At 41.2% G+C, this 13,460-nt stretch overlaps 1 protein-coding gene across 1 annotated transcript in view; it reads right to left on the reverse strand.

Annotated features, from left to right (window-relative positions):
* Positions 1–13,415, reverse strand: part of ARMC1 (armadillo repeat containing 1) — a 34,575-nt gene extending 21,160 nt beyond the window's left edge. Inside the window, exons 1-3 of the mRNA XM_082858593.1 lie at positions 13,227–13,415; positions 9,598–9,818; positions 3,233–3,324 (exon numbers count right to left, since the gene is read on the reverse strand). Of these exons, the coding sequence (XP_082714719.1) occupies positions 3,233–3,324; positions 9,598–9,780 (275 nt within the window). The 5' untranslated portion in view covers positions 9,781–9,818; positions 13,227–13,415. The remainder of the gene's footprint in view (positions 1–3,232; positions 3,325–9,597; positions 9,819–13,226) is intronic.
* Positions 13,416–13,460: the final 45 nt, after the last annotated feature.

A 13,460-nucleotide genomic window follows, 5' to 3' on the forward strand; every position in this document is an offset into this window, starting at 1 on the left:
AGCCAGCAACGATCACCACAGTGTCCTAAAAAATATACATCATTTTTATTAAAGAGAAGCTGCTTGTGGCAACCGTGGAGACACACTGCTTGGATCTCCCTTTAAGAAGGAAACCTGCCCTTTGGCTACAGGGAGTAGAATAGTAGAGCCACCAGCAGTAGTGGCTTTGAGATCTCTCACACCATTCAGTCCTTCATTCCAAGGCCTGACCGTTCCCAGGGAGACCCCACTCAATGCCTGGGCAGCAGGGGCACAATAGGGCCTGGCCATTTCTGCCCAATACAAGACTCATCTACAGGGTAATGCTCGCTTTGGAGCTCCCCCTTGAGCTGTCTGTCAGATTTGCATTGCAATCTGAGACTCTCCTGGCCCCATTCGGTTTCCTCTTCACTTTCCTTTTACAGATGTCAGATCTGCATTGCTGTCTAACAACTATAGTCCAATCCTTCTTCATTCCCTTCTACCTCTCCAGACGATATCTCACAATAAACCTCTTCCATTTCTAACTCCATCTCAAGATCTCCTTCCCAGATGACACTGCAAGATAATGACCTGAACTGACATAATACTTCTCTTATAAAGATACAAGTTGTTGGTCTTCCCTGGTGGTGCAGTGGTTGAGAATCCGCCTGCCAATGCAGGGGACACGGGTTCGAGCCCTGGTCCAGGAAGATCTCACATGCCACGGAACAACTAAGCCGGTGCGCCACAACTGAGCCTGCGCTCTAGAGCCCGCGAGCCACAACTACTGAGCCCATGTGCCACACTGCTGAAGCCCACACGCCTAGAGCACGTGCTCCACAATGAGAGAAGCCACCACAATGAGAAGCTGGCATACCACAACGAAGAGTAGCCCCCGTTCGCAGCAACTAAAGAAAGCCCGTGCACGTGGCAACAAAGACCCAACACAGCCAAGAATAATAAATAAATAATAAACTAAATAAATTTATTAAAAAAAAAATACAAGTTGTCTCCCTAACGTTAAGATGTTACGGAAAACCCCGAACTTTTTGGCCAACCCAATATTTTAGATGTATCTCTCATTTACAGATACACACATACGTATGCACATACCACAACCTTAGACAACCAAGCTAAAAAATTGTTTTATAGGTTAAATATACAGTACCTCTAAAACTTGCTCTAAATGTTTAAAGCTCAAATTTGAAGCATATTTTAATATCAACATTAACTTTTCATATAATTTCTTACATTTTAAAATTTTTACCACGTATTTTCAGCTTCAATAACCAAACCTGTTAAAGAAATACACAATCTTAAATTCATCATATGAATAAAATAATCCTACAGAAGGCTCCATATTATGCTTAATCCTGTCACGATTTCCAAAAGAATACGCCAGTTAAAAATAATTACATGGGGGCTTCCCTGGTGGCACGGTGGTTGAGAGTCCGCCTGCCGATACAGGGGACACGGGTTCGTGCCCCGGTCCGGGAGGATCCCACATGCCACGGAGCGGCTGGGCCCGTGAGCCATGGCCGCTGAGCCTGCGTGTCCGGAGCCTGTGCTCCGCAATGGGAGAGGCCGCAGCGGTGAGAGGCCCACGTACCACAAAAACAAAAAAAAACAGCTAAAGAGGGCTTCCCTGGTGGCGCAGTGGTTGAGAGTCCGCCTGCCGATGCAGGGGACACGGGTTCGTGCCCCGGGTCGGGAAGATCCCACATGCCGCAGAGCAGCTGGGCCCGTGAACCATGGCCGCTGAGCCTGTGCGTCCGGAGCCTGTGCTCCGCAACGGGAGAGGCCACAGCAGTGAGAGGCCCATGTACCGCAAAAAAATAAAATTAAAAAAAATAATAATTACATGGCATTAAAACATACTAGGAACAAGAACAATGCAACCTCATATTTTATACAACACTTTAGAATTTACAGAGCATTTCTACACGTATCATCCCACTGAATCGAGCACTTTGACGTGGTTACTGCAGGTGTATGGATAAGGAAACTGAGGGTCAAAGAGACCATTTGTCTCAAGTCAGAACTGCAATCCAAATTTTACTAATGCAACTGACCTCAAACCATAGGTAATGATTAATACAACTGATGCCAGTCAATATTTTCTAATATTTATTCCTAACTGATCACCTGAATAAAAACAAAAAAACCCCTTCAGTTTCTAACTTGTCATTATTAAAGATCAAGACACCTATCAGGGGTAGCATGATTTAAAAAAAAAAGATTATTAAAATGAAATTTATCTAGAAGCCAAGAACACTAAAAAAAAAAATACACTGCCTTGGAAGTCAGTTTGGATGGCGGTCCACTGATATAATTTAACTTACAGTGCTTGGGAATTATAGAACTTTTGTGAGCACTCAAGCCAAAGAAACTGCAAGTTTTAAAAATCAGTAAATTAAATGGTTATTTATTATAGTCTTAAAGGCAGTCATGTCTTGAATAAGATCAAGATACAAAGTAAACTAAGATAAAACCTCAGAAAGCATAGTTCTTTGCTTTCAGACACAGTGCAAATAACAAAACACTTAATCTTCAATTTCTAGTCTTCTACAAGGAAATCAGCAAGGCCTAGGAAAGGAGCAAAACCAGATGTTCCCAGAGGCAACACAGCTGAAGGACTACAGATAAGAAACTCGGCCTCTCTGTAATTTTCTCACCCATAAAACTATTATCTGTCTAACCTACCTCAAAAAGCTGTAAATAGCAAAATGAGATGATAGATATAAAAACTTTCCTAAGATGAAAGGTACAATTAAAAACCACCCATTTGCTAGAATTCAAATTAAATGGCCCTAAATCTCTAAGAGACATCGCAATGATTCTCAGGAAAATCTCACCAAAAGCCCTTTTTGTCATGATACAGATCAAGGTTCTTTCGAGTAAGACTGCGAGGAAGTAAGAATAGAATTATGTACTATACTATAATGCTGCACATTTTCAAATGCCACCTGTGTTGCCCTACTAGCAAATCCATTTACATCTACTTCACAAAACTTCATACAAGGTAGGACTGTCTCTTTTTAGAAATATTACTCATAAGTACAATGTGTATCAACATTTTAAATAAAATTTGAGCATTTTCATAAGGACTACTGTTAATATCAACGTTTAGAAATAATCACAACACTGACCATCAGAACATTTTTGAACATATAACCCACGAAAGTATGCCGTCACATTAGAGTACAAATTTCAGTAAAGTAACATGACCCACTTTTCTACTCCATTAGGAGACACTATCTATTGTACTTACTTCTGTATAACACTTTGCAAGCTTAGCATCATACCCAGCTCTCCTTTCATCTTTTCTCTGTTAGCACGGCACTCTGCCAAGTATCGAAGAGCCTACAGCGAGAGCAGGAATAGGTCAGTCCACATGCCAGACTACTCAAAATTAAACCCACTACTAAGCTACTGCGAGAGGAAAGAGTGAAAAACAGGGCTTTGCTTTTTAGAACCAATTGGTTTTGAATGTTTAGAAACTCTTCTTTAAATGTGATAAGCAGAGCAGTCCTCTAGGGGACAAAAATATTCCTTTGAGCTGCAGTAGCTGAACCTGCTCTTTGAAATGAAGGTTCCCAACTTATCTGCAAGGTCAAAATTAGGCTGTTCTGGTTTCATTTTCACCACTTCATCTTGACAAGGATACAAGGAACTATAGTCCATTTATTAATTTCAGGGAGCAGTCCCAATAGCCATCATTTCCCTAGGTGCTTTTGACATATTAATTAAAATAAACTGCTGAGAGGGACAAAACATACAACCCCCTTTATGGACTGAACTGTTTCTAGTTTTATAAAACACCTTTAAAATGACTTTTTTTTTAAACTGAAAACCAAAAGATGAACTCACTCTCACAAATTCCTATTCTGTGAATTTAACTTTTCTAGGATGCTTTTCTCTTAAGATTTAAAGTACATTTTTGCAAGTATTTCCTTCACATGCTGATTCTTGAGGGATTTTATTAGCTGTTCTACAAACTTCCTAATCTCTGATCATTCACTGCAGACTTTAGTACCTGATTCGCAGGGGAATACCTCTGTGAACTACACCATCCAAAGCTGCCCCCTCAGTTCACTGACCTTCACATTTCCTACTAGTCCTCTACACTACATTTCCAAAGTGCCTGGTCCTTACCAAAAATGGTACTATCCATGAAATCACAAATCCAACAACCTGTCTCTGACTGCAATCTCCTATCCTTTCTGTAACTAGTCTTACCTTGATTTTCACTTTGGTCCATATAGGATTAACTGCCAAGGGAACTGCCCTCCCTTCATAAAAAAACTAACAAACAGGACAACTGGATGAGAAGCAGCATAGGACTGGAATCCCTAAGAGAAATGATGAGGCAGATCCTACAACTGCCCCATCTTACTGCTTTGGAAGCAGTTCCAGACTGCAGCACAGGGAGAGGGAAGCCCAGTGAAGTCCAGGGGTCTTGCCAAGCTAGGGAGACAGAGATGAGAGCTGGGGAGGTTAGGGTGGAGTGGTATAATAAAAAACACATGTCTGGTCTTCGTCTAGTCCCTGGCATAGAGTTCCTAAAACCCTTGGAATTTTTTGATAGGAGTTCGTTATTCATAAGGAGGCCCTTTAGATCACACTTGGGTGAGTTCATGTTAAAGAAGTGAGTTAGGCTGTGTCCCCTAGATGGCCTCAGGATGCAGCTCGTCACTAGAAAGACCAAGTGACTAGAGGGTGGGAACTTTCAGCCCCACCCACTGACCTGGGAGGTAGGGAAGGGCTGGAAATTGAGCTCTATAAAAACTCTTGAACAAGGAGATTCAGAGTTTCTGGCTTGGTAAATACATCCACCTGCCAGGGTGGTGTGCCCCAACTCCACAGAGACAGAAGTTCCTGCACGCAGGACCCTTTCAGATCCTGCCCTATGTGCCTGTTCATTTGTATCCTTTATAAAAATCTGGTAAATGCAAGTAAAGTGGCTTCCTGAGTTCTGGAGCCATTCTAGTAAATTACTGAACTGAGGAGGAGGTCACTAGAACACCCAATTTATAGCTGATCTGTTAGAAACATGGATGACCTGATACTTGCAACTGGCCTTTGACGTGAAGGCAGTCTTGGGGAACTGAGTCTTAAACCTGGGGAATTTGATACCTAACTCTGAGTGGTTACTGTCAAAATTGCATCGTTGGTCACCCAGCTGGTGTCCACAGAGGACACTGGCTGGTGTCAGAAAATACCCCAGGCAGCTAGAATTTGCAGAGCAGAGTAACAGAGAGGAGGGATCAGCACAGCAAGACAGCTCCAGAGATCTACGGAGGGGTCCCCAAGAATCTATGGTTGAATGCTGACTTGCACATGCCTGGAGTAAAAGACCAAAGGGCCTGGGACTAAAACCACCAGAAAGTAGGGAAAACCATTCCTGGACCTCACACTGGGCTGAGAATAGTTTGTGACACCACCAGCCAGAAGTGAAAAGACCTCACAATGCAGGAGGAATCAGGGTGAATCCTCAGAAGAGCATCCCATTAGGAGTCTTCAAAGGATCAAACTGATCCCAAGTAACTTAAGGGCAACCAAGAACAAAGTTGAAGAATATTTATAGGGACACCAAAAACTCTAAAGCCCATACGATAAAATCTGCGATGTCTGGCATCTGATTAAAAACTACCAGACATGAAAAGCAGAAAAATATGACCTATAATCAAGGCGGAAAAAAAAATCAATAGAAACAGACCAAAATATGACAGAGGCAAAATGAGAAATAAAAGCATTAAAATAGCTATCATAATTATGTGCCATATGCTCAAGGATGGGTAGAAACACCTAAGTATGGTGAGAAAAAAAATGGAAGATATTAAAAAGACCCAAATGTAACTTCCAGAGGACAAAACATAATGTCTAAAATGAAAACCACAGTGGATAGGATTAACAGCAGATTAGGCAATATAGAAAAAAACATCAGTGAGCTTTAAAATGCAGCAATAGAAACGATCCAAAACGAAGGACTGCGAGAGGAAAGAAAAAGACTTAAAGAAAAAAAAGGAACAGTGACATGTGGGACCACATGAGGTATCTAAAACACATACAACTGGAATCCCACGAGAGGAGTGACAGGGAAGAGACAGAAAAAACTTGAAAGAATGATGAATCACAATTTCTCAAAATTGATGAAAACTGTAGATCCAAGACCAACAAATCCCAAGCAAAACAAAACCAAAACGCAAAGAAAACCATCCATATTAAGCACATCATAATCATTTGCTGAAAACCATTGATAAAGTCACAAAAGAAGCCAGAAAAAGGCTTATATATTATATGGAGAGGAACAACGGTAAGAATCACAGCAGTCTGCTCATTAGAAATAATTTGAGCCAGAAGATAAAACAACATCCACGGGACTTCCCTGGCGGTCCAGTGGTTAAGACTCTGCGCTTCCAACGCACAGGGCACAGGTTCGATCCCTGGTCGAGGAACCAAGATCCCACATGCCACTCGGTGTGGCCAAAAAAAGAAAAAGAAAAAAAAAATGAAACATCTTGTAAAGCACCAGGGGAAAAAAGCCAAGAGCAAAACTGCATTACAGGGCTTCCCTGGTGGTGCAGTGGTTGAGAGTACGCCTGCCGATGCAGGGGACATGGGTTCGTGCCCTGGTCTGGGAAGATCCCACATGCCGCAGAGCGGCTGGGCCCATGAGCCATGGCCACTGAGCCTGCGCGTCCGGAGCGCTCCGCAACGGGAGAGGCCGCAACAGTGAGAGGCCCGCGTACCGCAAACAAAACAAAACAAAACTGCATTACAAAAAACGTTAAACTTCTTCAGGCGGAAAATAAAAGACACCAGTAGAAATACAAATCTGTATTAAGAAGTGAAGAAGGGCTTCCCTGGTGGCGCAGAGTGTCTACCTGCCGATGCAGGGGACTCGGGTTCGTGCCCCGGTCTAGGAGGATCCCACATGCCACGGAGCAGCTGGGCCCGTGAGCCATGGCCGCTGAGCCTGTGCGTCCAGAGCCTGTGCTCCGCAACAGGAGAGGCCACAACAGTGAGAGGCCCGCGTACCGCAAAAAAAAAAAGAAATGAAGAACACCAGAAATGGTAAATATGATGGTAAATATAAAATACACTTGATTTTTAAATCTTTAATCTCTTTAAAATAGCTTAGAGTAAGAGAAAAAAAAATACTGTAGATTTTTTTAAACATACACGGAAGTAAAATGTGTGACAAAAAATAGCACAAAGGATGGGAGAAGGAAATGGAAATATACGGTTGTATGATTCTCACATTATACATGAAGCAGACTGTAACAAGTTAAAGATGTATAATGTAAACCTAGAACAACCACTAAAAAAATTAAAAACAAAAAGGTATAGCTAATAAGTCAACAGTGAAGATAAAATGAAATTATGAGAACACCAACATATTCTTCAACCTCTCTGGGAACTGAGCCCCTGGCTCCCTCTACTCTCCTTACTAGGTCCCTCCATGACTTGACTTCTCTTCCTATTTAGCCCAGCACCTACAGTCTACTGTTTCAACTACTCTCTTGCCAAAATCCTAAACTTCCTTAATTACCAACTTGCCTGGCCAAGAATCAACCTCACACAAATCCAACTATCTGGCTCTCAGGGCCTATGGCAGGCCTGAAGCAGGGTGAAAAAGGAGTTTCATAAGCTGTAAGCCTCATATCAATTCAGCGTTACCAAACTAAGCAGTCCCTCAACGCTTGTGAACAATCTCACCATCGTCCTCAGTTAGCAACCTTTCCCATTTTCTGTACCAACTGTGAGAGCCTTCTCCTCAAACCTTTCCCACTTCAGCAGCCCCTTGCCTTCTGAATTTAAATAAGTTCAAGACTAGTCTATTTAAAATAAACAACCCCCTTCAACCCCAAGTCTCTGTCAAGAGACCAACACACTCTCTCCTCTCACCCTTATTCCAATTCTCATTGAAATAGGACCCAAACTAGGGGCCACGCAAATTTCCCCATTTGTTACTACTGTTCACTCATACCAATGTCTGTTTTGCCTAAATAAACGTCATTCTATGAAGGTAAAATAGGAAATCTGTATTATGTACTTTGATTTCTGAAAAGAAACAGCCTATATTATTTTTCTGTATGAACTTGTGAAATTACACTAAATGGGAATTGATCATGGGTCCTTAAGTAAAGGACAATGAGTTTAAAATTTTCTATGACAGTAATTTTCTTTTAAACTTTTTGCTGTGAAAATTTCAGAAGACACAAAAGTAGAGAAAATGTGTGGTGACCCCCAGGTATCCATCATTCAGCTTCAACAATTATCATCCACTAGGCAATCCTGTTTCATCCATCTCCCCCGCCGCTAACCACACTGGAGCATTTTATAGCAAATCTCACAGAACATAGAATTTCATTTGTAAATACTTCAGTATATCCCTAAGAAGTTAATGTTTTTTAAAAAATTAACTTAATGATAATACTATTATAATACCCTGCAAAAGCAATAAGTGGTTCTTTAATATTATCTCTTGTCTTGTCCACATTCATTTCAAGTTATCTAAAAATATGTTTATGGTTGATTTGTTCAAAGTGGGATCCAAGTCAGGTCCACATATTATACCTGGCTGATATGTCCCTTAAGTCTCTCTAAATCTGTAACAGTTACTGCTATGCCTTTCGCACACCCCAACTGCCTTTTTAATGCAATTTATTGTTCACTGAACTGGATTATTTGTCTTCCACAAATTTTCACATTCTGTATTTGCCTGATTGCTTTGTATTGTTCTTTATCATGTTTCTCTAGCCCCCACATTCCTCATAATATGGTAGTTCCTTGTGCATTATTAGCTATGATCCTGTATATTTTCTCTTTTCTTCTCCTTTATCTTTCCTTCCCATCTTGTATTAAAACAAGTGCCACATACATCTACTAATGAACAGATAAACAATCTGGCACACCTATATAATGGAATGAAGGAACCATAAAAAGGAATGAAGTACTGATACATGCTACAATGTGGATGAACCTTGAAAACATTAGCTCAGTGAAAGAAACAAGTCACAAAGACCACATATTATATGCTTCCATTTATATAAATATATACAGGCACTTCTGCTAGAGATATACGCAAATACAAAGAAACAGGAAGTCACGGCTGCTTAGGGGAAGAGAGTGGGGCTGAGAAACAATAAGAGCAGTTTCTTTCTGAGGTGATGAAAATGTTCTAGAATTGATGGTGGTGATGGCTGCACAACTCTGTGAATACACTAAAACCCATCGAATTGTACACTTTAGGTAAATTGCACGGTATGTGATTACATCTTAACAAAACTGTTACAAAAGAAAAACAAAACCGTAAGTGCCTCTTTGAGTGTCTTTCTGTACTGATATAATATAATCCTTAAGATTTCTTCTTAAGTGAAGAAAGGAAGTTGCAGAACATTCCATGCATGTAGTATGCTACCATTTGTGTCAAAGAATAAAAACAATATAGTATGCTACCATTTGTGTAAGAGGACTACACGTACATGTTTGCACATACAGAAACACATACAAACTTACTATTATTTGCTCTACACTTTTAACTTTTTACCACGTCATCTAATACTTTTTCAAATTCTCCTTAATTGCAAAATTGTAACACTGAGACTTAAATTACTAAAGGCAACTTACAAGCAGAGCCGAGTGGACGACAGGGGGGTTGGGATGGTCCATAAATAAAATAAGGCCGGGCAGACATCCCTGATCCTGGACAATGGCTCTACGGTTTAATGGATCTGCTGCTAGATCCCGGAGCTGGTTAACTACCGAGAGAGCATCAGGTTCTTCATTCATGGTGGAGGAGGACGAATTCATCTTCTATGCCATACACGTGAACAAAATCTTCTTAAATTCTGTAGAAATGGTTGGCAAAATTAGTTCTAGACTGGTGAGGTATATTATGGCATTTGTTAAATAATCAGAATCACAGCACTTTCAGAAAGAAACAGATGAATCTAAATCACAAAAACTTAAGCATTTGGCAATTCCAGTCTGAGAACATAGGAAGCTAACTAACAACAACAACAAAAAATCAAGTTATTTATGTGTGCACAATGTTTAAAGAACATATGTCATCCTCATTATTCCAATAAACTTTTTAGCAATACATATTTTAACACCAAAGTCACAATAAACAAGGTCTTTACAGTTCAAACTTACAACCTTTGCTACACTTCTCAAACTGTAACACTGCTAGTGTTTTTTTCGACTAGAACACTTCTGGAGCCTAAGACAAGTGTCTCCGAGAAAAGTGGCTGGCTGACAGCTTTTTTTCTAAATCATCTGTGAACAAAACCCAGTTTACTGGGTTTACAAAAGATAACATCCCTTAAGAAGAAGGATGGAGTCAAAGAAGGTCATGAACAAAGAAGCCAAGAAGGGGATCTTGCCCCGTGCCTCAGGCCAGTGGAGTCTGCGAGATCAGGGTGGATCTGAACCGAATTTAACCACACCTGTCCGTCCCTGAGTGGGCCAAACTCAGAAGAATGAAACAGATTTTGAGGTGAGGTAATTCATTTGGCAGATAAGGAAACAGTCACAGAGAAGTTAAATAATTTGCCCCCGGTGACAAAAGCCAGTTAATATAGAACTGGGCTGAAAGCTTATTTATTATCTCCTAAACCGGTCAGCAGTCGTTCCACTTCCCATACCTTCCTTTTAAACTCAGCATACCTTTTTCCCACAAAAGTAAACAAGATATTTTAGAAAATGTAACATAATAAACATACAAGCGGAAATACAAAATAACAAGGAATAATTTTCACAGATGCAGAAAGTTAAAAATAGTAACTTCCATTAACCAAGTTACACAATATATTTCTTATTAGGAAGAATATAAAGGTGTTAGGGGAGGAATTGCCTAGCGGTCCAGTGGTTTAGACTCCGTGCTTCCACTGCAGGAGGCACAGGTTCGATTCCTAGTGGGGGAACTGAGATTCCCATGCCATGCAGCAGGGCCAAAAAAAAAAGAATATAAAGGTGTAAATACTTTCCACAAAGTAACGAGTTAGTTTAATGCTAATTTCAAAAACCATGCCAACTGGGGGAGGAGGGCTGGGAAATTATTCTGTAACTCCAGACAGCCTACTAAATTTATTTGGGAGGAAAAAGGTAATAAAGCTGAAATGGTCTTCCCATATATTGAAATATACAAAGATATAAAGAGTAGAGCAGTAGTACGGGGTGGGAGGTAGTTGAGAGACACTTCTCCCAGGAAAGCTGTTTATACTGTCCATCTAAGAAAGCAGGCTCTACGTGAATCAGACCCTGGCTCCACCACTTGGTAAATGTGATTTTAGGCAGATCACCTAAACTCTTTGTCTCAGTTTCTACATCTGTAAAATGAGATTAGTCATAGCAGCTATCAAATGGTATACTGTCCAGATGAAATAACAATACACGTAAAAGGCTTAGGTGACACATTCTAAGTGCTCAATAAATAATGGTTGCAAGTTACATGGAGTCAAAAATCAATGAAAAATAGTAAGATTATTCAATAAAGGGTACTGGAATAACTTCTAAGCAATTTAAAACCACTGCTAAGATCTTTAACTCGTAACACATGAGGGAAGAAAATCGTATCACAGATAAAATACTTTAAAAGTTACATTTTTGAAGTTTTCAAGCAAGCATAAAATAAAGGACTCAGAGAAAACAAGGCTTCAACAGGATAGTATTTGGCAGATAATTTTCTCAAAATGAAAATATAGTTACTTCAGCAATTTTAAAAAGGATTTAACAAAAAAGCAATAGACTGAATACTGTACACAGAAATAAGACGGAAGGGTTTGCCTCTTAGGTGCTTCTATTATCAACATCCTGAATATTGCTGTTTACGAGCCAGCTTACGCATCATGAACTTTATGTCACCAGCACAAATCCTGTCAAAAATGAAAACTGCAGAACCAATCACTGGCCCAAAGGTCCAAGAACCAAGTCACATTTAAGAACCAAATACCCAGAGTAATGGCCTTTTGCTTACAACACTGGCCTTGAAACTGGAGCGCTCCATTCTCATCTAAGGAGTACTTAGAGAACCACTCAGTGGGAACGATTCTGAAAGTTATAGCCTTTCCCGCTCCTCTGAGATGAACAAAAGCCAAGAGTTAAAACTTCTAACCTTATCAGCCCATTCAGAAGGAGAGGGCTCAAATTAGGATCTGCCCAGGAAAATGTAGGGAATAACACAAGGTATACCTTTTACTTTCTCTTTTGTTTAGTTCAATTCGGGCAAACAAATCCTTATGACAATGAACGCACCCCAAACTTTAACAGGCACTCTGATCACCTAAGGGATCTTATTTTAAAAAGCCAATTCTAATTCAGTAGGTGGGGTGAGGTCTGAGAGTCTGCATTTCCAACAAGCTCCCAGGTGAGATCTATGCTGCCAGAATGACGCTTTAAAAAGCTAGGAGTTAAGTGATAGATGGGAGGCACCTGTAATTAGGCAGCTGCCTGATTTTCTTTCAGCCAAGATGTACCATTCAACTCAAAGAATTATTTAGCTCTCATATACAGAGTTTAATATAAATACACAGAGCTACACAACCACAACTTAAATCCATATTCAGTTAAGCGACTTTTTTAGAAAATAACGTAAGCAGTGACATCAAATCTGGCTTGCCCTTTACTAGCAACTAACTCTTTGAGAAGTTGGGTTACCTCCTTTGAGTCTCAGCTTCCTCTCATAATAATCCTGAGTGGTTGTCAGGATCAAGTAAGAACTTCAGATGGTGCTAACAGTACCAGCAATTAGCAAACAAGAACGATACTTGATCCTGTGGGAACCTCTATTTGGCCATGTGTTGGGGTACACACATAAGTACACTACCACGAAAGGAGGTGCTGTAGGCACAAACGCCCCCAAGAACTGTTTTTAAAATACAGAGATGTGAACGCTGGTCTCGCTTGAATGAAGCCGAACCCAACCATGTCCTTCTGCTCTTAGTAGACACGCAGGAGCATAAAGCTAATAGAAAGTTACTAAACAACAACCTGGAGGGATGAAGAAGTGAGATGACACCCATTAATAATGTTAGGGTTTGTGAAAATCGGACGTGCAGGAGACGGGGAGGAAATGAACAAAGCTAACATTTTCCCAGGACACGTGGGAGCAGAGCTTTAAAGCGCCTGGAGGGACGCACTGCCTCAAGGCAGGCAGCGCGCCCCGCCCAGGCCGACTGGCCGCCTGCGTGCAGGGGCCGCTTTCTGCGGCCTTCCCGGCTCCACCAATTTGTCTGCCGTCGCTGGACCCTACTTACCGCTCCAGCGTTCTAGGAATCCGGAGACTGCCGCAGCATCAGGGCCACACCGACGGATAACGTAGAGGAACCCAGCAGGCGCGGAGCGAGTCCCTCCTTTCGCAGACGCGGCCTCGGCGATGACAAACGACCCTGCTGACTTTAGGAGCCATAAAAGCTAGGACGCTGGCAGGGAAAGGCTTTACGGACTCTCCCCCATGACTCAGCCACCTCGGCCGGTTCTGCCCTCCCATT

The sequence above is a fragment of the Leucopleurus acutus genome (genome assembly GCF_964270905.1).
Source record: "Leucopleurus acutus genome assembly, chromosome: 17".
In the NCBI taxonomy this organism is placed as follows: domain Eukaryota; kingdom Metazoa; phylum Chordata; class Mammalia; order Artiodactyla; family Delphinidae; genus Leucopleurus; species Leucopleurus acutus.